At 36.5% G+C, this 24,108-nt stretch overlaps 1 protein-coding gene across 1 annotated transcript in view; it reads right to left on the minus strand.

Annotated features, from left to right (window-relative positions):
- The window catches only part of IPMK (inositol polyphosphate multikinase), a 37,625-nt gene that overhangs the window by 6,097 nt on the left and 7,420 nt on the right, over positions 1-24,108 (minus strand). Inside the window, exons 2-7 of the mRNA XM_015571807.1 lie at positions 22,156-22,168; positions 17,305-17,390; positions 12,182-12,278; positions 9,524-9,696; positions 4,947-5,028; positions 2,521-2,784 (exon numbers count right to left, since the gene is read on the minus strand). Of these exons, the coding sequence (XP_015427293.1) occupies positions 2,521-2,784; positions 4,947-5,028; positions 9,524-9,696; positions 12,182-12,278; positions 17,305-17,390; positions 22,156-22,168 (715 nt within the window). The remainder of the gene's footprint in view (positions 1-2,520; positions 2,785-4,946; positions 5,029-9,523; positions 9,697-12,181; positions 12,279-17,304; positions 17,391-22,155; positions 22,169-24,108) is intronic.

The raw sequence follows: 24,108 nt of genomic DNA on the forward strand, positions 1-24,108 counted from the left end.
TATTTATTAGTGCATTCTGTAAGAAATACAGTAAAACCACTGTTCGTGTTTTCTAGTGGAAAAAAAGTGATAAATCTATTAATTCAAACTATATCCTTATTATGATTACTTCTTAAACATTTACATGTTTAAATATGCTTGGTGAATAGTGGATCATTCTTTCCCACAGTGGTAAATTTCAGCATAATGCTAAATGACTGGACTAGACAGTAAAATAATCACATGTAGATTACATAAACAGATACTTATTCTGTTATATGTAAGCTTACTTATAAAGTAACATAAAAAAAGCATTAGATAACAGTGATAAAAAATGTAAACAAACGTTAATCCCTTCCCTGAAAAACAAAAGATAAAAAGGCTTCTTGTTTTATTAAAATAAACAAAATATTATCTATTTTATAAAAAAGGTAAGACACTGATTTTACAAAACTATATTTCCAAATATAGGTAAAGAAAATCTGGAATAGTTGACACACTTTATTGAGATAAAATGTGCAAAAAAAACTGATTAATACTTAAATGTATTAAATTCATTTTACATAGACTGATACCATTCCCTACAAAAAAAACCTTCTTGTTTTGTTCAGATTCAAAATAGTGTCTAATTATCTGAACTTAAGATTTAATGAGCCACTATCCAAAATAACAACAACAGCAAAAAGTCTATAGTGTAGGAAAAATCAAGTAAAACTAAAACATTTCTTTTACTTATTACTTGAAATTCATCCCCACAAAAAAAAAAAAAAGAAAAGCTAATACCCATTTAGGCAGCAGAGAAAAATATGAAGTGCCTATATAAAACTTAGAAATAAAAAAATTAAAAACAATCAAATTTTGCTATAACAAAATGCATATGAATTTCAAAGTTATTCGTGTTTAATAGATTTATTAAACTTAGAATTCACAGAGCATTTGGTACTTCTGTTTGTGCTCAGATATTTTGCAAAGTGCCCTCAGAGGGGCTTGGGAAGGTGACATAAACATAAAATTGTGATACTTTCCTCCATACTAAAAAAGAATTATTGGATTTAAAAATTTAATTTATAATTCTTAGGAGAAATTGGGGGGGCGGGGGGGGCATACTAAAAAATAATTATTGGATTTAAAAATTTAATTTATAATTCTTAGGAGAAATTGGGGGTGGGGTGGGGTGTTGGGACACACTAACAATTCTCAGCTCTAAAACATTTTCCAAAGAATGTGGCAAAACTATTAACTACTTAGATGTGTTATTAGTGAATCAAAATGCAAGCAATGGGAGCATAAACATCTAACATATTTGCAAATTAACTTTAAAGTTTTCAATAATAACTGGTTATTTTTAAAAACGTAAATATGAAACAGATAATACAGACTCTAATTTATCCAGGAAAAATAGCATTATCCCCCATCTATAAAATTAAATCGTAATTTCTCTCTTGAACATAACATAAAACTACTTTGAGTAACAATGAAACAGAAGCATGGGTTTAGATATGCACCACTCTCTATGATGTACTAATTTACACAGTATGTTTAATAACACAATATTGGATGTTGTCCTTCACTGCATATTAAAATTTTGAGAAACATCATTTTTAGCAACATAGATTTACTCTACTGTTTACCTAAATGGACACATAAAAATATATAAAATTTTTAAAAATTCAAGTTATTTTAAGGAGAAATAAGACTAAGTTTAATCACCCACCTTTTTGAAGCTGCAGTTAGAGGAGAAGGCATAGAGTTTATAACACTTTTCACAATATAGTAAATATATATTCCAATTTGCCCATAAATGAAAGATTTTAAAAGAAAAACATGTTTCTTCCAAGTAACTTGTCTCTTCTTGCCCTGGCAAGAATAATTATTAGTGCCCTTAATTTCAAGATTGTTGTTGTTGTTGTTGTCTGTTTTAATTACCTTTTTCATGAAGTATAAACATGTTGAAATATGAGTAATAAAATAAAAATTAAAGGGAAAATCTGCTTTTGCAATAAAATAATTCAAAATCATTTCACTATGAAGCACCTTTAAATATGCTGGTCTAAATGTTAATATAAAACCTAAACAGTACTTATTTCTGAAGTAGAATTTTCTCCAGTTTTAATAACTTCAAAAAGTAATACTAAGGACATCAACCTGTGCTTTCTAGATTTTTGAAAGTATTCTCATAATGTAAAGAGTTTAGATATGGCTCATTGTCACAGTTGGGTGGACAGAGATTTCATGATAAATTGGCTACAGAAAACTAAACTCTTAATGACTGAATGTTTTGCATTTTGCTTGAGCCAAATAGATGTTTAAATCATGTACCACCACATTCCCTGCTTAACATTCCAAAGTTTCTTTATTCTTCATAGTTTTCTAATGAACAAATAATTAGTTTTCCTGAGTAAGATTATAAAAAAGTTAACCCTGCCCTAACTGGTTTGGCTCAGTGGATAGAGAGGCAGCTTGTGGACTGAAGGGTCCCAGGTTCGATTCCGGTCAAGGGCATGTGTCTTGGTTGCAGGCACATCCCAGTGGGGTGTGTGCAGGAGGCAGCTGATTTATTATACTCCAGTACGTCTGTGTCCGAGAGTTGTCCTTTGGACAAAAACTTTTCTGCCAAAGTTCTGTCATTTGATTTTGTAGTAGTTGGATGAGATGAACCTTCATAAACAAACAGTAATGAACTTGCATAAAAGTTAAGCTGCTTCTGGCTTTCAAACCACTGCAGAATTCTCTCAATCTTCTGAATACTGGCAGCAACAGCATCTTTTCTCAAGCAGAATCCATTATGAAAAAATCTGGAAACTCCTATAGAAAGGAAAATACAGTATCACTGTAATATATTATTACAATTATAATGTAATCATAAAACAGCTATGACTTGGGAAGTAAATTCATCTTAGATATCATTTTTCCCCATCATCCCTTGCAATAAACTGAACTAGGAGGAATTCTAGTCAGACATAGAAACCTGAACTTCAAACTTAATTTCTGGTGAAGATGCTGGTAAACATTTAAGTTACACTTATGTAAAGTGAAATATCCTTTAAACAAAACTATTTATTACGGATAGACTGGTAGTTTAGTTCTCTCTACATATATTCTCTTAAGGAATGTATTCCAAAATTTATTTCATTCGCTATTTTGAGGGATTTTATAGAAGATTACTTGTTTATCAGAACCACATGTAAGAGCTCATCTAAAACCTAGAGTCAAATCATAACCATTTTTAATGGTGTCAACAGCCCATTACCAAAATACCAAGTCATAACAAGCACTATATATTTTGTTCTCAATGATATTGATTAAATCAGTCTTTCCACAAGATAAACATTAGGGATTAGCACTATTCCAGTTTGAGTACATTATCCAAATTAAGACTTTTAAATGCTTTGACCTATCAGATTATCTATGCCTCTTAAAATTATTCATGCCTATTTTATCATATTTGGAAATTTATGGGTATGTACAATTTTATTTTTGCCTTTAAATAGTTGTTCCCCTACTCTGAGTCAGAAATTGCTAAAAAAAATATATTCACATTAGCTTGGGAAATATTTTAATAAAGAACCAATCTGCATGCCCAGCCGCAGGGGCACAAGTGGCTGAGTGTCGACCTATGAACCAGGAGGTCGCGGTTTGATGCCTGGCACAAGCCTGGGCTGCAGGCTCGATCCCCAGTGGAGGGTGTGCAGGAGGCAGCCAATCAATGATTTTCTCTCATCATTGATATTTCTATCTCTCTCTCCCTCTCCCTTCCTTTCTGAAATCAATAAAAATATATTTAATTTTTTTAAAAAAGAGCCAATCTGCATATTATCTTGCTATTGGCTGAGGCAAATACTAATTGTTACGATCACATGATGGATGCCTGTTTTTACACATAAAATAAAAATTCTTCTTCAAGTTCTTTATATTACACATAACCTGTTTCCCACCTTAGGCAGAGCTAAGAATAAACTTCCAATAGACTATTACTTCCAGAAATTTAGGATATCATTGTTTTTATTTTGTCCATAAATATTTTACAAGTATATATATTAACAGACTTTAAACTACTCTTCATGCCACTTGTTCATTCATAATGTAGTTCTAGAATATACACAGCTCAACTATAAAAGAGAAATTTAAATAGAAAATGACATGCTACAACACACACTTTAAAGTCTCTTAATGTAACAAGCAGTTTTAATATACTAAGATCTATATCGGGGGTGGGCAAACTTTTTGACTCAAGGGCCACAATGGGTTCTTAAACTGGACCGGAGGGCTGGAACAAAAGCATGGATGGAGTGTTTGTGTGAACTAATATAAATTCAAAGTAAACATCATTACATAAAAGGGTACAGTCTTTTTTTTTTTAGTTTTATTCATTTCAAACGGGCCGCATCTGGCCCGCGGGCCGTAGTTTGCCCATGGCTGATCTATATACTATGATCTTTAAATGTGTTTTTATTGATTTCAGAGAGAGGAAAAGAGAAGGGGAGAAGGAGAGAAACATTGATGCGAGAGAGAAACATCGATTGGTTGCCTCCCTCACACACCCTAGTCAACCAGAGACCAAACCTGGACATGTGCCCTGACTGGGAATCGAACCATCAACCTTTTAGTACATGGGATGATGCTTAACCAACTGATGCTGAGTCACACCAGCCAGGACTATATACTATGAATTTAAAGACAACCTCTAGTTCCAGTACTTGAACTAGGTGGTTGGTTCACAAATGTTCATTTTTATTTAAGAATAGTAAGCAAGTAAACAAACAAACAAACAAACAAACAAAAAGGTAAGATACACCTAAGGTTTTGGTGTACGATGAACCAGAGATTATGTGTGAATGTAAATTTCTTTTTTTTTAAGTTTATTGTGAATTGAATCATTATTCCAAGAGAAAATTGAAATAATTTTAGAATTATTTCGATATTTATGCAGTAATAAAAGCACTGAAATCTGGTTGTTCAGTCCTTACCTTCCTTTAGAGTTTCTTTTGTTAAGCTTCTTCCATAGTGCTGGTTTTGTGTCTCATAGCTATCAGAATGAACATGATAAACCTGTCAGAAAAAGCAGTGAATATTAAAAATGAATACTTCTTGACTGTGTGGAATTTATCACAGCAGTGGTTAAAGGTGGAAAGATCTATTCATATGAGTCATCCTAATGAAATAAAGGGGAAAAAAGTCATGTCATCATATCAATAGACTCTAAAAAAGCATTTAATAAATTTACATCCACTATCGATGAAAACTCTTTAAACGGATAGATGAATATTTCCAATAAGAAAAATTATCTACCTCAATCCACCAAAGGTCAGCATCAACTTAAGTTTAAAGTGGAAATTTAAAAAAAAAAAAGCATCTGTCCTAAAATATGAGAAGTTTCCAAAAAATGTGTTCTACTACAATGTCTTCTAACATCACTACTATCTAATGTTCTATAGCCTCTAGCAAATGCAAATAAGACAAGAGAAAGAAATTAGAGGAATAATAATTTGGGAAGGAAGAGATAAAATATTACTCTTTATAGGTAATGGACATATACTGAAAAATCAACTGAAAAACTAATACAAACTTGAAATGGTGACTGAGTACACAAAAACTTGAAATGGTGACTTTGATATACACAAATAACTGGTTAGAAACATAATGGAAAACTCCATTTACAAATGCAACAAAAGAGAAATAAACTAAATAAAGGTACAATCTATATAAAGACATTTTTAACAAATTCCTAAGACATACACACAAACACACACCCATGGTCTCAGAGAGGGAGACTCAATATAAAAGATGTCAATTCTTGTACCCCTATGTTCACTGTAGCATTATTTATAATAGCTAAGATTTGGAAGCAGGCCAAGTGGCCATCAGTGGATAAGCGAATAAAAAAGCTGTGATACATTTACACAATAGAATACTACTCAGCCATAAAAAAGAAAGGAAATCTTATCCTTCTGACATCATGGATTGACCTAGAGAGTATTATGCTAAGTGAAATAAATAAGTCAGACAAAGGAAGACAAATACCATATGATTTCACTTTTATGTGGAGTCTAAAGAACAGAATAAATAACAAAACAAAAACAGACTCAAAGTGGCTGTATCATTTTGCACCAGCTGTGTAAGAATGTTTTAATTCTTCCTCTTGTTAACACTTGGTATTACCAGCCTTTTTAATTTTAGTGAATAATAAAGTTTTAAGGCAGGGAAATAGAATGAATAAAATGAGAGCATCAAGTGGGAGGAGTTAATTTATAGACGAGTGACAGTGGGGATGGCTTGCAGTTTGGGTATGGAGTATAGGCTGACATCCGAAACCTCTAATTTTGTTAGCCAACTAAAGGCCCGGTGCACGAAGTTCGTGCACGGGTGGGGTCCCTGGGCCTGCCTAGTGATCAAGGCTGATTGGGGCCAGGCTGATCAGGGCCAGGCCGATTTGGGCCTGAAGGCCCTGGCGGGGTTGGGAGAGGAGGTAGTTGCCGGGCCAGGAGTGGAAGGAACGGACGCTGGACGCCAACACTGCTTTTGGCGCCCCACCACCGTGTGGTTCCCCACCTCTCCCCCTTCTCCTTCTCTCACTGCTGCACTGTCACTGGGGCCTGCCGGCCAGGAAAGGTTAACCACCAGCCCCACCACCACCCACACCGGTTCCCTGTTCCAGCCCAGGGCCCAGTGGGGAGGGACTGTGAGAGGTTGGCCGGCCAGGGAGGTTTGCTGTGGGAGCACACTGACCACCAGGGGACAGCTCCTGCATTGAGCATCTGGCCCCTGGTGGTACGTGCACGTCATAGCAACCGGTTGTTCCAGTCACTCAGTCATATCGGTCGCTTAGGCTTTTATATATATAGATGTTACCCCAATAAATTCAATAAAAAATGAGAAATTTAAAGATATCAATTCTACTTAAATTAATCCACAACTAAGATAAAATAATAATAAAACACCAACAATTTTTATAAGCATATAAGCCAATCTGAAGTTCATATAGAAAATGACATATCCCAGGAGGGCCAAATCATGCAATGCCTTTTTTACTTATCCTGTATATGTACCCTAAAGCAATGGAATCCCACTGAAGAGTTTTTAATAAGAGAATGCCATGATTGTTTTACAATGTTTGGAGAACAGATTGAAAGAGAAAAACTGAACTTGAGAGATCAGTTAAGAGACAAGGTTCTGTAAAAGGATAATGGTGATAATGGGATTTGAGATGCTGGGGAATTAAGATCAATAGAATGGCTCTGAGAGGTAATGGTGACTACAAGGTTTCCAGTGTGTAAAACTAGCACTGCCATTTATGAGATAAGGAATAATCTCAGTATTTGTTGAGATTTGTTGTGGTTGGTTGCGAGATGAGTGTATCGCTTTTTTATATATTAGTTCTAGATGTTTTTAAGTCATCCTAGTAAAATGTCTGGTAGGGTTCTAGCTATCCAGATTAGGAGATCAAAGAAAAAGCTGAGGCTACAGATATGCCTTTGGGAGTATCAGTGTAAGTGAAACTGATCCAATAAGAACAAAGGACACTGCTTAGGAAAAAAGAGAAAATAAAGACAGTAAAATGGAACAGAGTGGAATACCTCAACACCTAAAAAATAAACGGGGGGAAAATTAGCTGGCAAAGAAAACTGCAAAGTAGCCTTTGGAAACACCAGAACAGGGTGTAATCTCAAGGACACAAAAAGGATATTTTCAGGAAAACATAGTCAGTCTTCAAGGCTGCTTTTCAAAGTGCAGTAAGGTTAGTAATGAAAATGGCATTTAGATTTAGTAACATGAAGATGTCATTAGGGACCTTAGTGAAAGCTGATCTGGTGGCATGGTAGAGCAAATGCCAGATTGGAGGCTGAAAAATACTAAGTGGGAAGTAAGGCGATGGACATAACTATTTTGATTGTGAAGGGGAGGCAAGTTAAACCCACTGGTGGACAGCAGAGCAAGGTAAAGGTAGGTTTTGATGATGTCGTTTTTTAAAAATTGAGAGTGATCTGAACATATATAAAACAAAAGGAAGAGTGTCAGGAAAGAGACAGAAGTTGAAGATATAAGACAAGAAAGAATCAATAGTATTAGGTTCCTAAAAAGGTGGAAGGGAATGAGATCCAGAGGGCATAGGGAAGGGCTGTCCTTAGGACAGAAAATTCATCAATGTGAGAGAAAGGAATAAAGGGGAAATGAAAGCACTTGTATGTTAGGTATGCACATCTGTTAGCAGGAAAGAAAAGGAAATCCTATCTAATGGCTTTAATTTTTTCTGAAGCAGAAGGCAAGGTCCTCTGAAAAAAGTGAAAAGGAAAGTGGGAGGCTAAGATTTGAAAACAGCGGATGTTTAAATAGTTTCTCCTGTGGGATGTTTATTTCTTGTTTGTTTTGACATTACGCCATTAATCCTTTTTCCTTTTCGTGTATACGCACATTTAATTATCGTTTTCTAAATGAAACAACTGTATCAACAATTCCTTTGATCAGAATACCAAATTCAACTGTGCTGTTATAATTATCACATTAACAATACATCTATAATGCTTCCTATTTATTAACTCTCCTATTTAAAACTCAGAAGATCCATATATCATCTTTTATGATGAATTTCAAAACTACGCCATTATGTTTATATAGGTAGTAATCATTTATCAAACTTAAACTTCACACTTCTAACCTCTATTTCCAGAGCCCTTGTAGCTCCCACTCTTGCCTTTTAGGAATGTGGCACATGAAGAAGCTCCAACTAGCCTCCTGGAGGATGAGAAACCACATGGAAAAAGGCCCATCCGAAAGTTAGAATAAGCTCCACCACATAAGTGAGGTCATTGTAGACCACCTAACCCCAGCAGAACCATCAGATGAGTTCAGCCACACAAGGGACCCTGGGTGAGATCAGCAGAACTGTCTACTTGAGGCCAGCTCAAATTGCCAACCCACAGAATCATGAGCAAATAAAACAACTGTTTTTAAACCACAGTGACCTAATTTTAGTTTCCCTTTTCCATTTAAAAAATATAGAAAAATTACTGAATATATAAACATAGTACTTTCCTCAAAGCAAAATCATAAACAATATAACATTAACTTACCACGTCATTTATATTACAGCTAAACTTCCATCTATAATGCTTCCTATTTATTAACTCTCCTATTTAGAACTCAAAAGATCCATATATCATCTTTTATGATGAAATTCAAAACTACGCCATTATGTTTATATAGGTAGCAATCATTTATCAAACTTAAACTTCACACTTCTAACCTCTATTTCCAGAGCCCTTGTAGCTCCCACTTTAAAACCTCTTTAAAACAAAATTACCAGAGTTGGACCTCTTGAGGTTCATCCATTTATTTATTAATCACATACTATATGTCACAATCATTCCAGACACTGACCATATATCAGTGAACAAAAAATAAAAATATCTGCTTACATTGGGGAGTTGCAGACAACCAAATTTCAAAATATATCATCTTATATATTAGTATTATAATGACATCTATAATTTTCAAGAAAAGAACATGTAAAGAAAGATATGTGTATTATACTAATAATCACTCTTACCCTCATGCCAAGCACCAAGAACCCAATCTCTTCCATTAATGGGTACTTGCTGACCTGTTGCTGAATCTTCTCAGATGAGGCAAAAGGATCATAGCTTTTTCGCCCTATCTTTACATCCATTATACAGGGCTTATTAAATTTATGGGTCACATCTTCCAGTTTTAGGTATAAATCTGTTATGAAAGAAAAACTTTAATTAGTGATAAGCAAACATATTACCACTCAAATAACTTCCAGGAGAAACAAAATGAGGACAACTTAAAACTGAGAAAAAAGTTAAAACAACTCCAGAGTCAACAATTAGTATAAATATCACAGAGAAACACTTGCAGGAGGGGGATTAAATAATATTCAACCATTAGCAAAAGGTATGAAGTAGATGTAAGATTTCCAAGGACATTAAAAAGGCACAATGAGAGCCCTGGCTAGTGTGGCTCAATTGGTTAGTTGAGTGTTGTCCCTTCGGGGCACATGCCCAGATTTTGTGCTCAATCCCCAGTAGGGGGCGTGCAGGAGGCAGCCAACCGATGTTTCTCTCTCATGGATTACTGCACTCATGGATTACCGAAGAATTTCTATAAACATTTACACGTATTTATTAGAAAGTCTGAGGACTATAAAGGAAATACTTGTGGAGACAATAAAACCCCTTCTAAACAATCTTTTAAAACTGAGTACTCAATTACAGTATCTAGACATCCAATTTAACACCATCCTCAACCACCTTTGTTAATCTTTAGAAGTCACGTTCTTGAGGAATAATCCTATATAATAAAGAGCTAATATGCAAACGGTCATCACACCCTCCAGCCAGGGGACCTGAGGCCGTGCCCCCTGCCCTGTGGGGCTTGTTGGGGGTGAGGCCGGCCAGGTCTGGGTCTCACGTGATTTTGAGGCACACGCTGGTGGACGGGGACTTGACTCTGGGTCTCGCGGAATGCCCCAGACTCTGACAGGAGGGAATTTTTCATATACATTTTACTAATTTTCTTTCATCTCTGACACTTCTATTATAGAGAAAGGGCAAAGAGCAATATTAAAATATTTCCTCTAATTAATTTCCTTTTAATGTGCACGAATTTTGTGCACCAGGCCACTAGTGATTAAATAATGTTCTAAGTTAAACATTAATCAGTAGCAAAATTCATTGAAATCTAGGTATCTTACACGACAATGGAAATCTCTATAATTACAATGACTTGTGAAATAATAATTTAAGCAACATGCTGATCTGAATCAGAAACATATACATTTGGGACTAATAGACAAGAAGGAAGGAAGGGGGGGACAAAAGGGGAGGGGAGGAGAAAGAGCCTAGGCTCACTTTTCCCCACTCCCATACAACTGAAATATGGGCAAATCCTAAATACCCAGGGGAACCGCTGATTTAGTATTACCTAACTAAGGATACTCACAGGAGAGTACTATGATTCCCTATTGATGAAACTTGATACACAGTCCATAAGTCAAAGGAAGAGAGAGATCTAAGGAAAAGAATAAGCTCAAGCTGGAGGACCCTTGTTTCCTCTTCTCAAAATGTAGTCCAAGTACTATCTATATTAAAAAAGCTTGTCGCTTTTAAAAAATATGTATTTTTTTTATTGGTTTCAGAGAGGAAGGGAGAGGGGGAGAGAGAGAGAGAAACATCAATGATGAGAGAGAATCATTGATCGGCTGCCTCCTGCACCCACCTCATTGGGGATCAAGCCCGCAACCAGGGCATGTGCCCTTGACCAGAATCGAACCTGAGACCCTTCAGTCCACAGGCCGACATTCTATCCACTGAGCCAAACCAGCCAGGGCAAGCTTGTCGCTTTTAACAAGCATATCACTGAACTCCAACATAAACTATAATCAAAATGTCTGGGCATTTAGCCTATTAATATGCATTTTAATAAGCCCATGGGGGGACTCTTCCCCTTCCCTACATGGGAGTCAGTTCTGTGGGACTCTTCCCTTTCCCCACGTGGGAGTCTGTACTTGTTCTTCAATAAATCTCCACCTTTGCTATTAAAAAAATAAATAAATAAGCCCATGGGTTATTCTTAAACTCAGTCAAGTTTCAAAATCTTACCCCATTCACCAACCTTCTTCAATAGTTACACAGTCAAGCTGCTTGTTTAATTAAATTCTGTCTGCTCAAAGGCCCAGAAGTGGCAAATACTGCTTCAAGTATTAACTAATATTAAGAGAGAAATGTTGTGCCCTTACATAGATCAGTTTGTCCTCTATAAAACTTACTGGTATTTTTTTAAATATTGCAATTTAAAGCCCTGAAGTGTGGGACGAAGAAGTGGGATATGAGACAGGGAGGAAGTTATGCAAGGAAAATATATTTCATGATGTTTTCTCCCATTCAAAATGAAAAGAAAAAGAAATTACAAAAAAGCGAACATCTGTAAATTAATACAGTATTAAGTACTAGTATATATATTTTCATTCAATTATAACAGACTGATCATTAATTTGTATATACCATTTAAGAAACTGGTTGTGAAGAGCAAAAGTATTAATAAGTTTCTTTAATGAAGTAGAGAATTATTAGAAAAAAAATCACACATGTATTCAGTGTTTATAATACCAGGCTCACTTTTATATAAACCTTTTATAAAACCTCTCTCCTGAATTAAGAATAAAAGTTTTTACCTAAAAACTTACCATTTGGTGCAGTGGGAGGTGACCAGATGCCATAATATTTTGGCAAATATTTTCGTAGCTCTAAAAGAACACCATCGGTACAATCAGCAGCATAAACCTGAAAGAGAGAAACAGAACTTGCATATTAGTTTCTTATACTGTTTTACAAGTGCCCTACACTTTTCTCAAATAAAATAATACTGTTTATCATAATATATCTAAAATTTTGAATAAGCAAAAAAAAAAAGAGTACACTGTGTTTCCAATGAAAAATTATGTATTGTTTAGATTATCTAATTCTAGCCTTTCACTGTCCTTGAACTATTTTACAACAAAATAAGCTGTAGATAACTCTTAGCAGATGCAAAATAATTCTTACAAATAAATTCTGGCCAGGGAAGGTTCTCAGAACTTTCATGGAAGGTGGGAGTTTAGTGAACATTCCTAAATTCATTTCAACTTCCCTTTATTTCATATAAATGTGTGCTTCTTTGACTTTTTTTGAACCAGTTTTAACATCTGCCTAGTTCCCTCATTAAATAATAAGTTTAACAAAATCTTTAACACGTACATATTTGATATCTGTAAGGAAGTTGTGGTTTTACCTTTTAAAAAAAAATCCTTCACCTTAACGTAATTCTAATCATTGCTCACTTAATTTGTTGATATATAAGCAGTAATAATTCTAGAAAATATTAGACATGTCTAGATGTTGGGAAGCATGAGACTTGGTTGGAAAGTTTGTAAGGAGGACGTGCTGAAAAAAGGGAAGTGTGTGGAATTCTGACTTAGGGGAGACATGGGAGTGTCGAAGGCAGTGCCCCTAATTATTCCTTGACCTTTCCAAACAAGCCTGTGCTAATGCAGACCCCCAGCTGAAAAGCCAGGCCGCCTCTATTGCCCGCCTCGTTAGGCCTTTATTGGAATTTTTATCTTTAGATACAATCAGTAGGGCGAGTAATCTTGGGAGGACACATGTTTACATGGTACTCTAGGCCAGGGCATCCAGGGATTAAGCGTAATTCCAATAAACATCCGGGGTCTGCATGTGCACAACTGACCTTTAAACTGAGGGCTGATGTTTAACTGGAAGGCTGCTTTCTCCTTCCACAGCCTCCCACGCCCCTCACCCTTACCTTTTTCGCCAAGCTGTCTCTGCCTCTCCTTAGTAGCTGAGCATCTTTGGGAACATTTAAGGGAATGTGAGCACAATGCAGTGTTTTTACAAGCATGTTGTGGTGTACACACTTTGTAAGTACTTTTTTTGTTGTTGATGAGGCAACCATTTGTAAAACATTCAAAATCATTCCACAGTTCTCAAGCAGTAGTCTAATCCCTTTCTCACTTTTAGTAGGTAATTTTTCAGCTTAATCCACATTGTCCTCTCCATAGAGGAGGGAAAGAGGTATGGCCTGCCTTACTGGGATCCACATAGAGCCCAGAGAACGACTCCACTCCCAAACAGATCAGAGAAAGACTCCACTATGGTTACAAATATGCCCCTTGCCCTAACGGGTTTGGCTCAGTGGATAGAGCGTCGGCCTGCAAACTGAAGGGTCCCAGGTCCGATTAAGGTCAGGGGCATGTACCTTGGCTGCGGGCACATCCCCACTAGGGGGTGTGCAGGAGGCAGCTGTTTGATGTTTCTCTCTCATTGATGTTTCTATCAGAGAAAGACTCCACTATGGTTACAAATATGCCCCTTGCCCTAACGGGTTTGGCTCAGTGGATAGAGCGTCGGCCTGCAAACTGAAGGGTCCCAGGTCCGATTAAGGTCAGGGGCATGTACCTTGGCTGCGGGCACATCCCCACTAGGGGGTGTGCAGGAGGCAGCTGTTTGATGTTTCTCTCTCATTGATGTTTCTAACTCTCTATCCCTCTCCCTTCCTCTCTGTAAAAAATCAATAAAATACATTTAAAAAAATGCGCCTTTCCAGGAACAAAGAAAATAATAAAAGGGAAAAAGAAGGACGGAAAATGCCTGGCCAGTGTGGCTCAGTGGTTGACCGTCAAACCATGCACCAAGAGGACGCTGGTTCGATTCCTGGTCAAGGGCACATAATGGGGTTGCAGGTTCAATCCCCCATTCTCGTACAGGCACATGTGTCTCTCACACTCTCCACACCCCCCCACCTTCCTCTCTCTCTAAAGATCAAAGGGGAAAGATATCCTCGGATGAGGATTAAAAAAAGAAGAAGGATGGAAAGGAGGAAAGGAAGAAAGAGAAACAGACAGGCATTCCCAGCATGCGAGGCTCAGCGGGTGAGCATCAACCTATGAACCAGGAGGTCACAGTTCGATTCTCACGATTCCCAATCAGCGCACTTGCCGGGGCTTCAGGCTCAATCCCCGGGACGGGGTGTACAGGCAGTAGCCAATGGATGACTCTCTCTCATCATTAATGTTTCTCTTCCTCTCCCTTTTTCTCTGATACACACACACACACACACACACACACACACACACGAAACAGAGATAGGCAAAAGGCTCTGATAAATGTATAGGTAAGTTCTATCAAGCCTTTAAGAAACAAAATCTTTTATGTGAAAAATTCTTCCTCAAAATACAATAAGAAATGCTCCTCAACTCATTTTATCCAGCTAAAAGAATTTGGAATCAACCAAAGACAAAATTTAAAATAATAATTCAATCTCATTTATGAGCATGGCTGGGAAAAATCTGAAATAAAACACTAGCAAACAATATTCGGTAATTCATAATATTAAAAATAAAAAAGACACTCTAGTAGGTTTCATTTCAAAAAATGAAAGGTGATATAGTATTAGATAGCTATAATGACATTAGTAGATTAAAGGAGGAAATTCATGCTAATTTCAATAGATACAGAAAAGGTAGTTCAAAAATATTCAATACCTATTCATATCATACTTTAAATTGTTTCCTGAAATAAAAATGGAAAGGATACTATATATTTTCCCTTTCCACCTCCACAATTTTCTTCCCAAGGAGCTGACCTGAATCAACTGCATCAGTGGGATCCCTTGCCCTCTGGTCATTCTTTTACTAATGGGAGACAGTTGAGGTTGGATTATTTACTTCTCTAGTTCCCTCCTTATCAGTTCATACCTTCTCATAAAGTTACCTTCCCTGGGTTCCAGTAACCACTCCCTCTCCTTGCCCTTAGAGGCCCAGGGATGATATAGCATTATCCTAACTCTGACCACGCCTAGGTAAACAATCCCTTTATTAAACTGACAGAATACATAATTTATCTCTTGTCAGAACCTTGACTCACACAAAAGGCAATTTCCTTAACCTAGGAAGAAGTATCTACCAAAACTTTAGAAAGAAGACATATTTTAACAGGGAAATGTTAAAAGTACTTTTGTTATATGAGAGGAAGATACCCTCATCATTGCTTCTATTGAGCCCTGAAATTGAAGTCCTTGACAGAAGTATATGGATTCAAAAAGGACAAACAAAACTTCCAATCGCAAAATATATAATTATCTATAGAGAAAACAATTAAAATTGTTAGGGAATCTCAGATAAATATGAGTTAAAAAGAATTCACCAAGATTACTAGACAAAGAACATTAGATAAATATCTATTTTATTCTTATATATTAGCAATCATTGGACCACTTAATTCAAGAACTACCGTTTACAACTCAAACAAAAAATAAGGTACCTAGAATAAATCCAACAAATTACGTACAAGACTTTTACTGAGTAAATATAAAATACTTTCTTCAAAAAATAGACATTATGTAACAGCTAAAAACATATATCCTAGAGCTTAGACTGCCTACATTCAAATCCTGGGACCACCATTTACGTTAGCATGATCATGATCAAATTATTTAAACTAATCATGCCTTAATGTACACATGTATAAAATGAAGCTAAGAGTACCTATCTCATAGGTAGTTGTGAGGGTTAAATGAGTTAATAATGGTAAATCATGTATAACAGTATTTGTTTTTTATCTTTAGCTTGTATCTTTTTACTTGTACCTAAACTTAAGAGCTAACATCATAGCATTTAGAGGAAAATATAACTTTAGATATGACACCAAAAGCACAAGACAAAAAAAAGGAAAAAAAGATACACTGAATTTCAATATTTAAAAATTTTCAGCTTCGAAGAATACTACGAAAAAAGTGAAAAGACAACCCAAAGAATGGGAGAATATATTTGTAAATCATATATCTGACAAGGGACTTGTATCTAGAATATGTAAAGTACTTCTATTTATAATAATAAAGCATAATATGCTAATTAGACCGGACAGCCAAACGACCTTCTGGTCGAAGCAGGGGCTGCAAGGGCCAAGCCCCTTGCACGAATTGTGCACATCAGGCCTCTAGTGACTAAATAAAAGACATCCCAATGAAGAAATGAACAAAGGATCTAAACAGACATTACTCCAGAGAGGATTTAGACATGGTCAGTAAGCACATGAAAAGATGACCAACATCATTAGCCATTAAGGAAATGCAATTAAAATATACCACACTGAGGTAACAACGCTTCACACTCACTTGGATGGCCCTTAAGAAAGAAAACTAAGAAGTGCTGGTGAGGATGTAGAGAAATTAGAACCCTCATACATTGCTATGGAAATGTCAAATGGTGCAGCCACTTTGTTAAACATTGGACAGTTCCTCAAAAAGCTACATGTAGAATTATCATATGACCCAGCAATTCCAGTCTTAGATATATACCAAAAAAAACTGGAAACAGGTACTCAAACAAATATTTGTACATGAATGTTCATAGAAGCTCTACTTACAAAGGCCAAAACGTAGAAACAGCCCAAAGGTACATCAATGGATAAGTGACACCAAAAGCACAAAATGTGGTAAGTGTAACGGAATATTACTCAGCCATAAGAAGGAACACAGTACTAATGCACACTATAATATAGCTGCACCTTAAAAATATGAGACCAAAAAGAAACCAGACACAAAAGGTCACCTATTGTATAAACAGACTGGTGGTTGCCAGGGATTGGGAGGAGGGAGGAACAAAGCATCATGCCTTCAGAGTTATAGGGTTTTCTTTGTTTCAGTCACACACACATTATACTAAGACATGCTATCAAATATATTTCTTACTAAGTCACCACCAGAAAACTGAAAACCACTATGAATACAACAAACAAATCTTACCTCACTTACCATATTATAGAATTCTAACTCTCTTGGGCCCCTTGGAGGTGGCTGTAGCTGTTTCAAAACTGTGCCATCTGGATGTTGCAAGATACCTATAGAACAAAAATTGGATACTGTATTTCTTAATGCTTTTGTAATAGTGTATCTTGCATCCTAGAATAGATTTAGATTTGTTCCTGAAGTTAGAGATAAACGACTTTCATAAATTTAAGGGTTTCCTTTTACTTATTTCAGAAATTTTAACATTCAACCAACATGTTTCAGGGCTTGTTCTATGCAAAGCACCAGAACACAAATTTTAAACAGCTTGGTTTTATTGTCTCCACAACTATTCACTTATAGCTCCTTCAGACTTTCCAGGAGATGTTAATTTATAGTTAAGCAAGAAGCAAGTTAAAAGCAGTAGCAAAAATCAATCTCACTTTTATAGAGAAAAACGATGGACCAATATGAATCTTCTACTTTGTAATTTCTTATAAGTTTCTTTCATCTGTTATAAGAAAGCACTTTTTTTTCTTGATTCAGATGTACTGTGTACAGTTGCAAAGACAGAATGAGGGCATCTAGCCAACGGGAAAGTGGGGCACCAAGTCAGAAGCAGGAAGGGGCGCCTTTTTATAATCGGCCCACTCAAAGAAGGAGCCTTTTCCTAAAGTCATGTCCTAGCACTGGCCCTGTCCCTATGCCATGAAGACTCATTCCCAAAAGTATGTTAAAATCTTAAATGCTCACATATTGAGTTTTCATGAAATCATGTTAGTTAGAACACAATAACAAGTCCAAATAAATCTATTTAAAACTTTGATAAAATATGCCGCTTAATTTCTATTGCTTTTGCCAAGTGTCAGGAATTTTTAATCATAATAAAAATGCAAAAATTAATCAACAGAAGCAGAGAGTCTCAATTTAAGATTGCAGTAATTAAGTTGTTTTAATACCTAGATATAGAATAGGTAAATATAAACCCATGTGGATAAGATTGGTTGGTAAGCAGTCAAAGGACCTGGAGACTTTAAGAAATAGTCTAATATAACTAAAAATTAGTGAAGAGAAAGTCTAATTCTGAAGGTCAGGATATGTAGAACAAGAAAGACCTTCACTCCCATGGTTGAGAGACATTTTCTATGTGCCAATGAAGAGTGAAAGATAAAAAGAAACCTTGATGAACTCAATTCCAGAAGGTGGCGAACATGGAGCATTCAGAAATGAGAGAACCATGGCAGCTTCTCTTCCTTGGGACAGGCACCTAGTCTACATACAGGCGCACCTGCCGTGAAACACATTTCACAGGCAAGCAAAAACCAACTTGACTGTACACAACAACGTGTGGTAGCAGGATGGATTAGAGACAACAGTTTTAACGGACTGCTTGGTCCAGCAATTCTTCCACACTACTCGCTCTGCAACACACCCCATCTAATTTTTCAGAAAAAGTAGCCATGTAAGAGAATATGGTAATCCCAGGCATTCGCCCTGTGAATGAATTCCAGAATCCAAAAATAAACCAACAGTATTTTAAACTGCAGACAAATCCCTCCCACCTGAAAAAGTATCAAGATTTTAAAAGGGGGGGAGGGGGGAGGAGAGACTGAGCCAATAACAGAAATACTAAATCTAAGACTGGAGCCCAGCATCAGCTTAACTAAATTCTAGGAAGAATATGGCTTATCAGCCTCTTACCTTAACAGAGGAAAGGACTTATACTCTATGTGGAAAAAAAAAAAAATCCCTGCTGTTCTTTAAATAAAATGTGAAAAATCCAATAAAAAAATCAATAAAACGTGATGCATAATCAAGAGAAAACAAAGTCAACTGACAAACACAGAAGTTGACAGATGACCAAGTAATTTTAATCAGCAAACAAAGATGTTAAAATGATTATAAACATGTAAAAAAGTTATAGAAAAAAATGACTATAAATGCTGAATAGATGAGGTATTTCATCTATTGGGAAACATTAATTGTGTTCAGGAGAGAAACAGAAATTGTAAAAAAGATCTAAAGCAGAGAGTTAAACAGGAATACTGGGGGGAAAAAATCCTTTGGCAAATCAGCCTCTCTAAACATAAGATTATTAGAGGCCCGGTGCACAAAATTCATGCATTTGGGGGTGGGGGGCAGTCCCTCAGCCCAGCCTGCAACTTCTCACAGTCCACAGTCCGGGAGCCCTCAGGGGATGTCCGACTGACGGCTTAGGCCCGCTCTCTGCCTAAGCTGTCAGTCAGACATCCTTAGCACTGCCGTGGAGGTGGGAGAGGCTGTGAGTCTGCCTCAGGGCTTCTGGCTGAGCAGCGCTCCTCCTGTGGGAGTGCACTGACCACCAGGGGGCAGCTCCTACATTGAGCGTCTGCCCGCTGGTTGTCAGTGCGTGTCATAGCGACTGGTCGTTCCATTCAACCAATCAAAGCATAATATGCCGTTTGGTCAATTTGCATATTAGCCCTTTACTATCCTAAATAATAAAAGCCTAATATGCTAAGTGTCTGGTCGTCCGTTCAACCAATCAAAGCGTAATATGCTAATGATATGCTAAGGCCACTCAATCGCTTGCTATCATGTGCACTGACCACCAGGGGGCAGACCGGTCGCTATGATGTGCACTGACCACCAGGGGGCAGATGCTCCAACCGGTATAGGTTAGCTTGCTGTTGCGGCAAGGACTGAGCGAGGCGGGCCAGACATGCCCTAGACCCCTCCTGTGGTCCCTCCCCGACCCCGATCATGCACCTGGCTTGTGCCCCCTCACAATCTGGGACCTCTTGGGGGATGTCAGAGAGCCGGTTTCAGCCTGATCCTACAGGCCAGGCCAAGGGACCCCACTGGTGCACAAATTGGTGCACCGGGCCTCTAGAATAGGGTAACAGAGGAATTTCAAGCCCACAGAGCACTGAAAGTGTATTAGTCTGCTCAGGCTTCCATAACAAAATACCATGGACATATGGTTTAAACAGCAAATATTTATTTTCTCACAGTTCTAGAGGCTAAACGTCCCAGTTCAAGGTGCCAACCAATTTGGCTCCTGGTAAGAGTTGTATTCCTGGATTGTAGCCTTCTCACTTTGTAAGGGAGAAGGGAATGAGGGAGAAGAGGAGTGGGAGGGGGGCAGGGAGAGGGTGAGAGTGTGAGAGAGAAAACACTCTCTCATGTCTCTTTTTATAAGAACAAGAAGCCCAATGGATCATGCCCCCACCCTTGTGACCTCATTAATCTTAATTACCTCCGTTAAAGCCCTATCTCCAAATACAATCATATTGGGGGCTGTTGATTTTTTAACAATGAATTTTAGGGAACACAACATTCAGTCCATAACAGAAGATAACCATAACAGCTACAAAATTCAAACTTGCTTTTACTGACTAAACTGGTTCAATCACCAACATTAATAGCCTAGCAGAACAGATATTTTAATTTCAGGCAAAAATACTGTTTTCATAAGTTGTTTAAATCCTACACATAATGTCTAGAATTTAATAAAAAAAATTATAAGACAAATGAAAAAGCAAGGGTAAAAAGTCACTGTCAAAAGATAATGCAACGAAAAGAACAGTTTGAGGTGACACTGATGTTGTAATTATCAAAGAAGCTTAAAATAACCATAACTAATATGTTAAAGGTTATAACAGAAAAGGTAGTAGACAGATGCATGAAAAGATAAGGAATTTCAGTAGAGAGGAATTTTGAGTAAATAGAATATTAGTAATAAAAAACATATAACAGAGACAAAAATGCTTTCTATGGTATCATCAGTAGACACAAAGTAGCAGAGGAAGGAATCAGTGAATTTAATGACAGGTTAACAGAAATTACTCAAATTGAAACACAAGAAGGAAAAAAAAAAGAAAGTAGAAAACAATCAGAAGAAAGTACCCACAAAATCTATGGGATATCAGTCTGAGAAAACTATCATTAGAATTTCACCCCTCTTCCCTAAAACATGAACAACAGTATCAGACAACTTGGCCATACTGACAAAGAATGTTACATAGTACAGATTATATGTTTTTTCCTGGACAAATGGAACATCTACCAAGACTTACCACATGCTGGACGATAAAATCAAAAGGAATTAAAATCACATAAGATTATTCTCTGACCATAATGGAAATAACAATAACATATTTAGAAAAATACCAAATAGAATAAAGATAAATGCATTTCTATTTAATCCATGAATCAAAATTCAGAAGGGATAAATATTAGAAAATATTTTTTGCTAAGTGATAATGAAAACTAAACATATCAAAATTTGTGTAATGCAGCTAAAAACTACTGCTTAGTGCTTAGTGGAAAATGTGTCATTTTAAATGCTTGTATTAGAAAAGTAAAAAGAAGGTTCCAGCCTGGACGGCATGACTCAGTGGCTGAGCCTTGACCTATGAACCAGGCGGTTGTGGTTCGATTCCCGATTCCCAGTTAGGGCAAATGCCTGGGTTTCGGGCTCGGCATTAAGCAAACAGCCAATCAATGATTCTCTCTCATCATTGATGTTTTTTCCTCTCTCTCCCTCTCCCTTCCTCTCTCTGAAATCAATAAAAATATATTTTTTTTAAAAAAAATTTTTTTTAATGGTTCCAACCTAAAATGCTAGAAAAAGAACATATTGACTCCAAATAACTGGAAAGACAAGAGCCAAAATAAATAAATAAATAAATAAATGACAATAGAGAAATGCCAATGAAACTAAAAGGTTCTCTGATAAACCTCTAGCTAGACAGATCAAGAAAAGAAAAAGCAAACATAAATTACCATTACCAGGAATAAATAAAAGATAACAGTACAAATCCTACAAACATTAAAAGCATAAGAGAATTATGAACTTCACACCAATAAACCCAACAACTTAGGCGAAATGAATACTTTCCTTTAGACACTAATTATTAAAATTGACACAAGAAGAAATGGAAAATCTGAGTTGGCCTAAGTCTACAAAAAACACTGAATTCACAATTTTAAATATCCGGAGAAAAATCATAGGCTGAAATACTTCACTAGTAAATTCTATCAAACATTTAGAAAAAAAATAATACCAATCTTACCAAATTTGTTCAGAAAAACAGAAAAACAGTAAACAATTCCCCACATATTTTGTGAAGCCAACATATTCTTGATTTTTTAAAACCCCAACAAAGGCTTAAAAAAATTACAGACCATTCTTTCAAATGAACATAGTCACAGAAATCTTTAATAAAACATTAGTAAACCTAATCCAGCAATATATACAGGGTAATTTATCATGACCATGTGGACTTTATTCCAGGAATGCAAGGTTCATTTAAATATTTCAAAATTAGTAAGTATGTTGATGTTTTGAGGAGACAGGGGTCTCAATGAGAAAAAAAGGAGACATAAATATAGAAGAAGCAAAGTAGAACCCTGCAGTATTAGCTTTAAGTTATAGGTAAATATAAACTCAAATGTTTAAGAATACAAAATTATGTACTTCTTAGTTCACCCTGCTGAGAAGACAAACCAGCAGCTACACACAAGGAGCAATGGTATACCCAGTGCTCGATCTTAGTTTTAAACACCATTTACCCCCAAAGGAACCAGATTTCTTGAAGAAAAATTGGCTCATTCCAGGGCTGGGACAGGGAAAGTATAAGATGAACATCAAATATCTTATTATGGCAGAAAGTGAGAAAATGCTTTCAAAGAAAAAAAAGGGAAATGTTTAAAAGACACAGGAGCCAGCTTGAAAAAGCTCCCACTGCCCAAATCTGGGACAACATGAGCATCAAAATGAGCAGCAACAATAATGGCTAAGATCTATCCGTGGAAGTTTGAAAAGACTATTAGTCAAACCTAATAATGAATGAATGAATGAGAAAGGGGGGGAGGGGAGGAAGGAAGGAAGGAAGGCAGGAAGGAAGGAAGGCAGGCAGGCAGGCAGGCAGGCAGGAAGGAAGGAAGGAAGGAAGGAAGGAAGGGAGGAAGAAGGAAGGAAGAAAGGAAAGAAGGAAGGAGAAAAAAAGAGGAGACAAGGAAACTAAAGGAAAATACCAACTAACAAATATAACAGGAATGACTGAATATTACCATTTTGCAACTATCATAGCAATAAGTAAGTTGGTCAGATATTGTCAACAGATGCTTTTAACACTGGGTGAAAACTTTGATTAGGAACAGGATATTTAACAGTCTCAAAATATTCCTCTAAATAATTACTTCATTACAATAGGAAAAATGAAAACTTTACAGTGGAAAATATGGCAGACAACACTTACCCAGGAAATCAAAGTTACATCGGTAATGCAACTGACATTCTGTGTCTTATGATATGATGGTCCAAGAATACAACATAACTAATATATATTTTATCAAAAATGCATTTATCTGAATCCAATCATGAGAGAACAGCCTGACAAACTAAATTTAAAGGATATTCTAAAAACCCATACATGCCCTAACCGGTTTGGCTCAGTGGATAGAGCGTCAGCCTGCGGACTCTCAAGGGTCCCGGGTACAATTCTGGTCAAGGGCATGTACCTTGGTTGCGGGCACATCCCCAGTGGGGGGTGTAGAGGAGGCAGCTGATTGATGTTTCTTTCTCATCAATGTTTCTAACTCTCTATCCCTCTACCTTCCTCTCTGCAAAAAAATCAATAAAATTTATTTTTTTTTAAAAAATAAAATACAAGTTACATGGGTGGTCACTTAAAGTTATTTACAATACTGTCCACTTTTGTTGAATGGACTTTTCTTTATATAATGCAATTCACAATTTTTAAATGGTAAAGATAACGTCTGTCTTCTGCTCAAAACCCTGCATTCTACTAAGAAGGAAAATTAAATGTCTTCCATCCACTTTAC

The sequence above is a fragment of the Myotis davidii genome, unplaced genomic scaffold (genome assembly GCF_000327345.1).
Source record: "Myotis davidii unplaced genomic scaffold, ASM32734v1 scaffold1187, whole genome shotgun sequence".
NCBI classification, from domain to species: Eukaryota; Metazoa; Chordata; class Mammalia; order Chiroptera; family Vespertilionidae; genus Myotis; species Myotis davidii.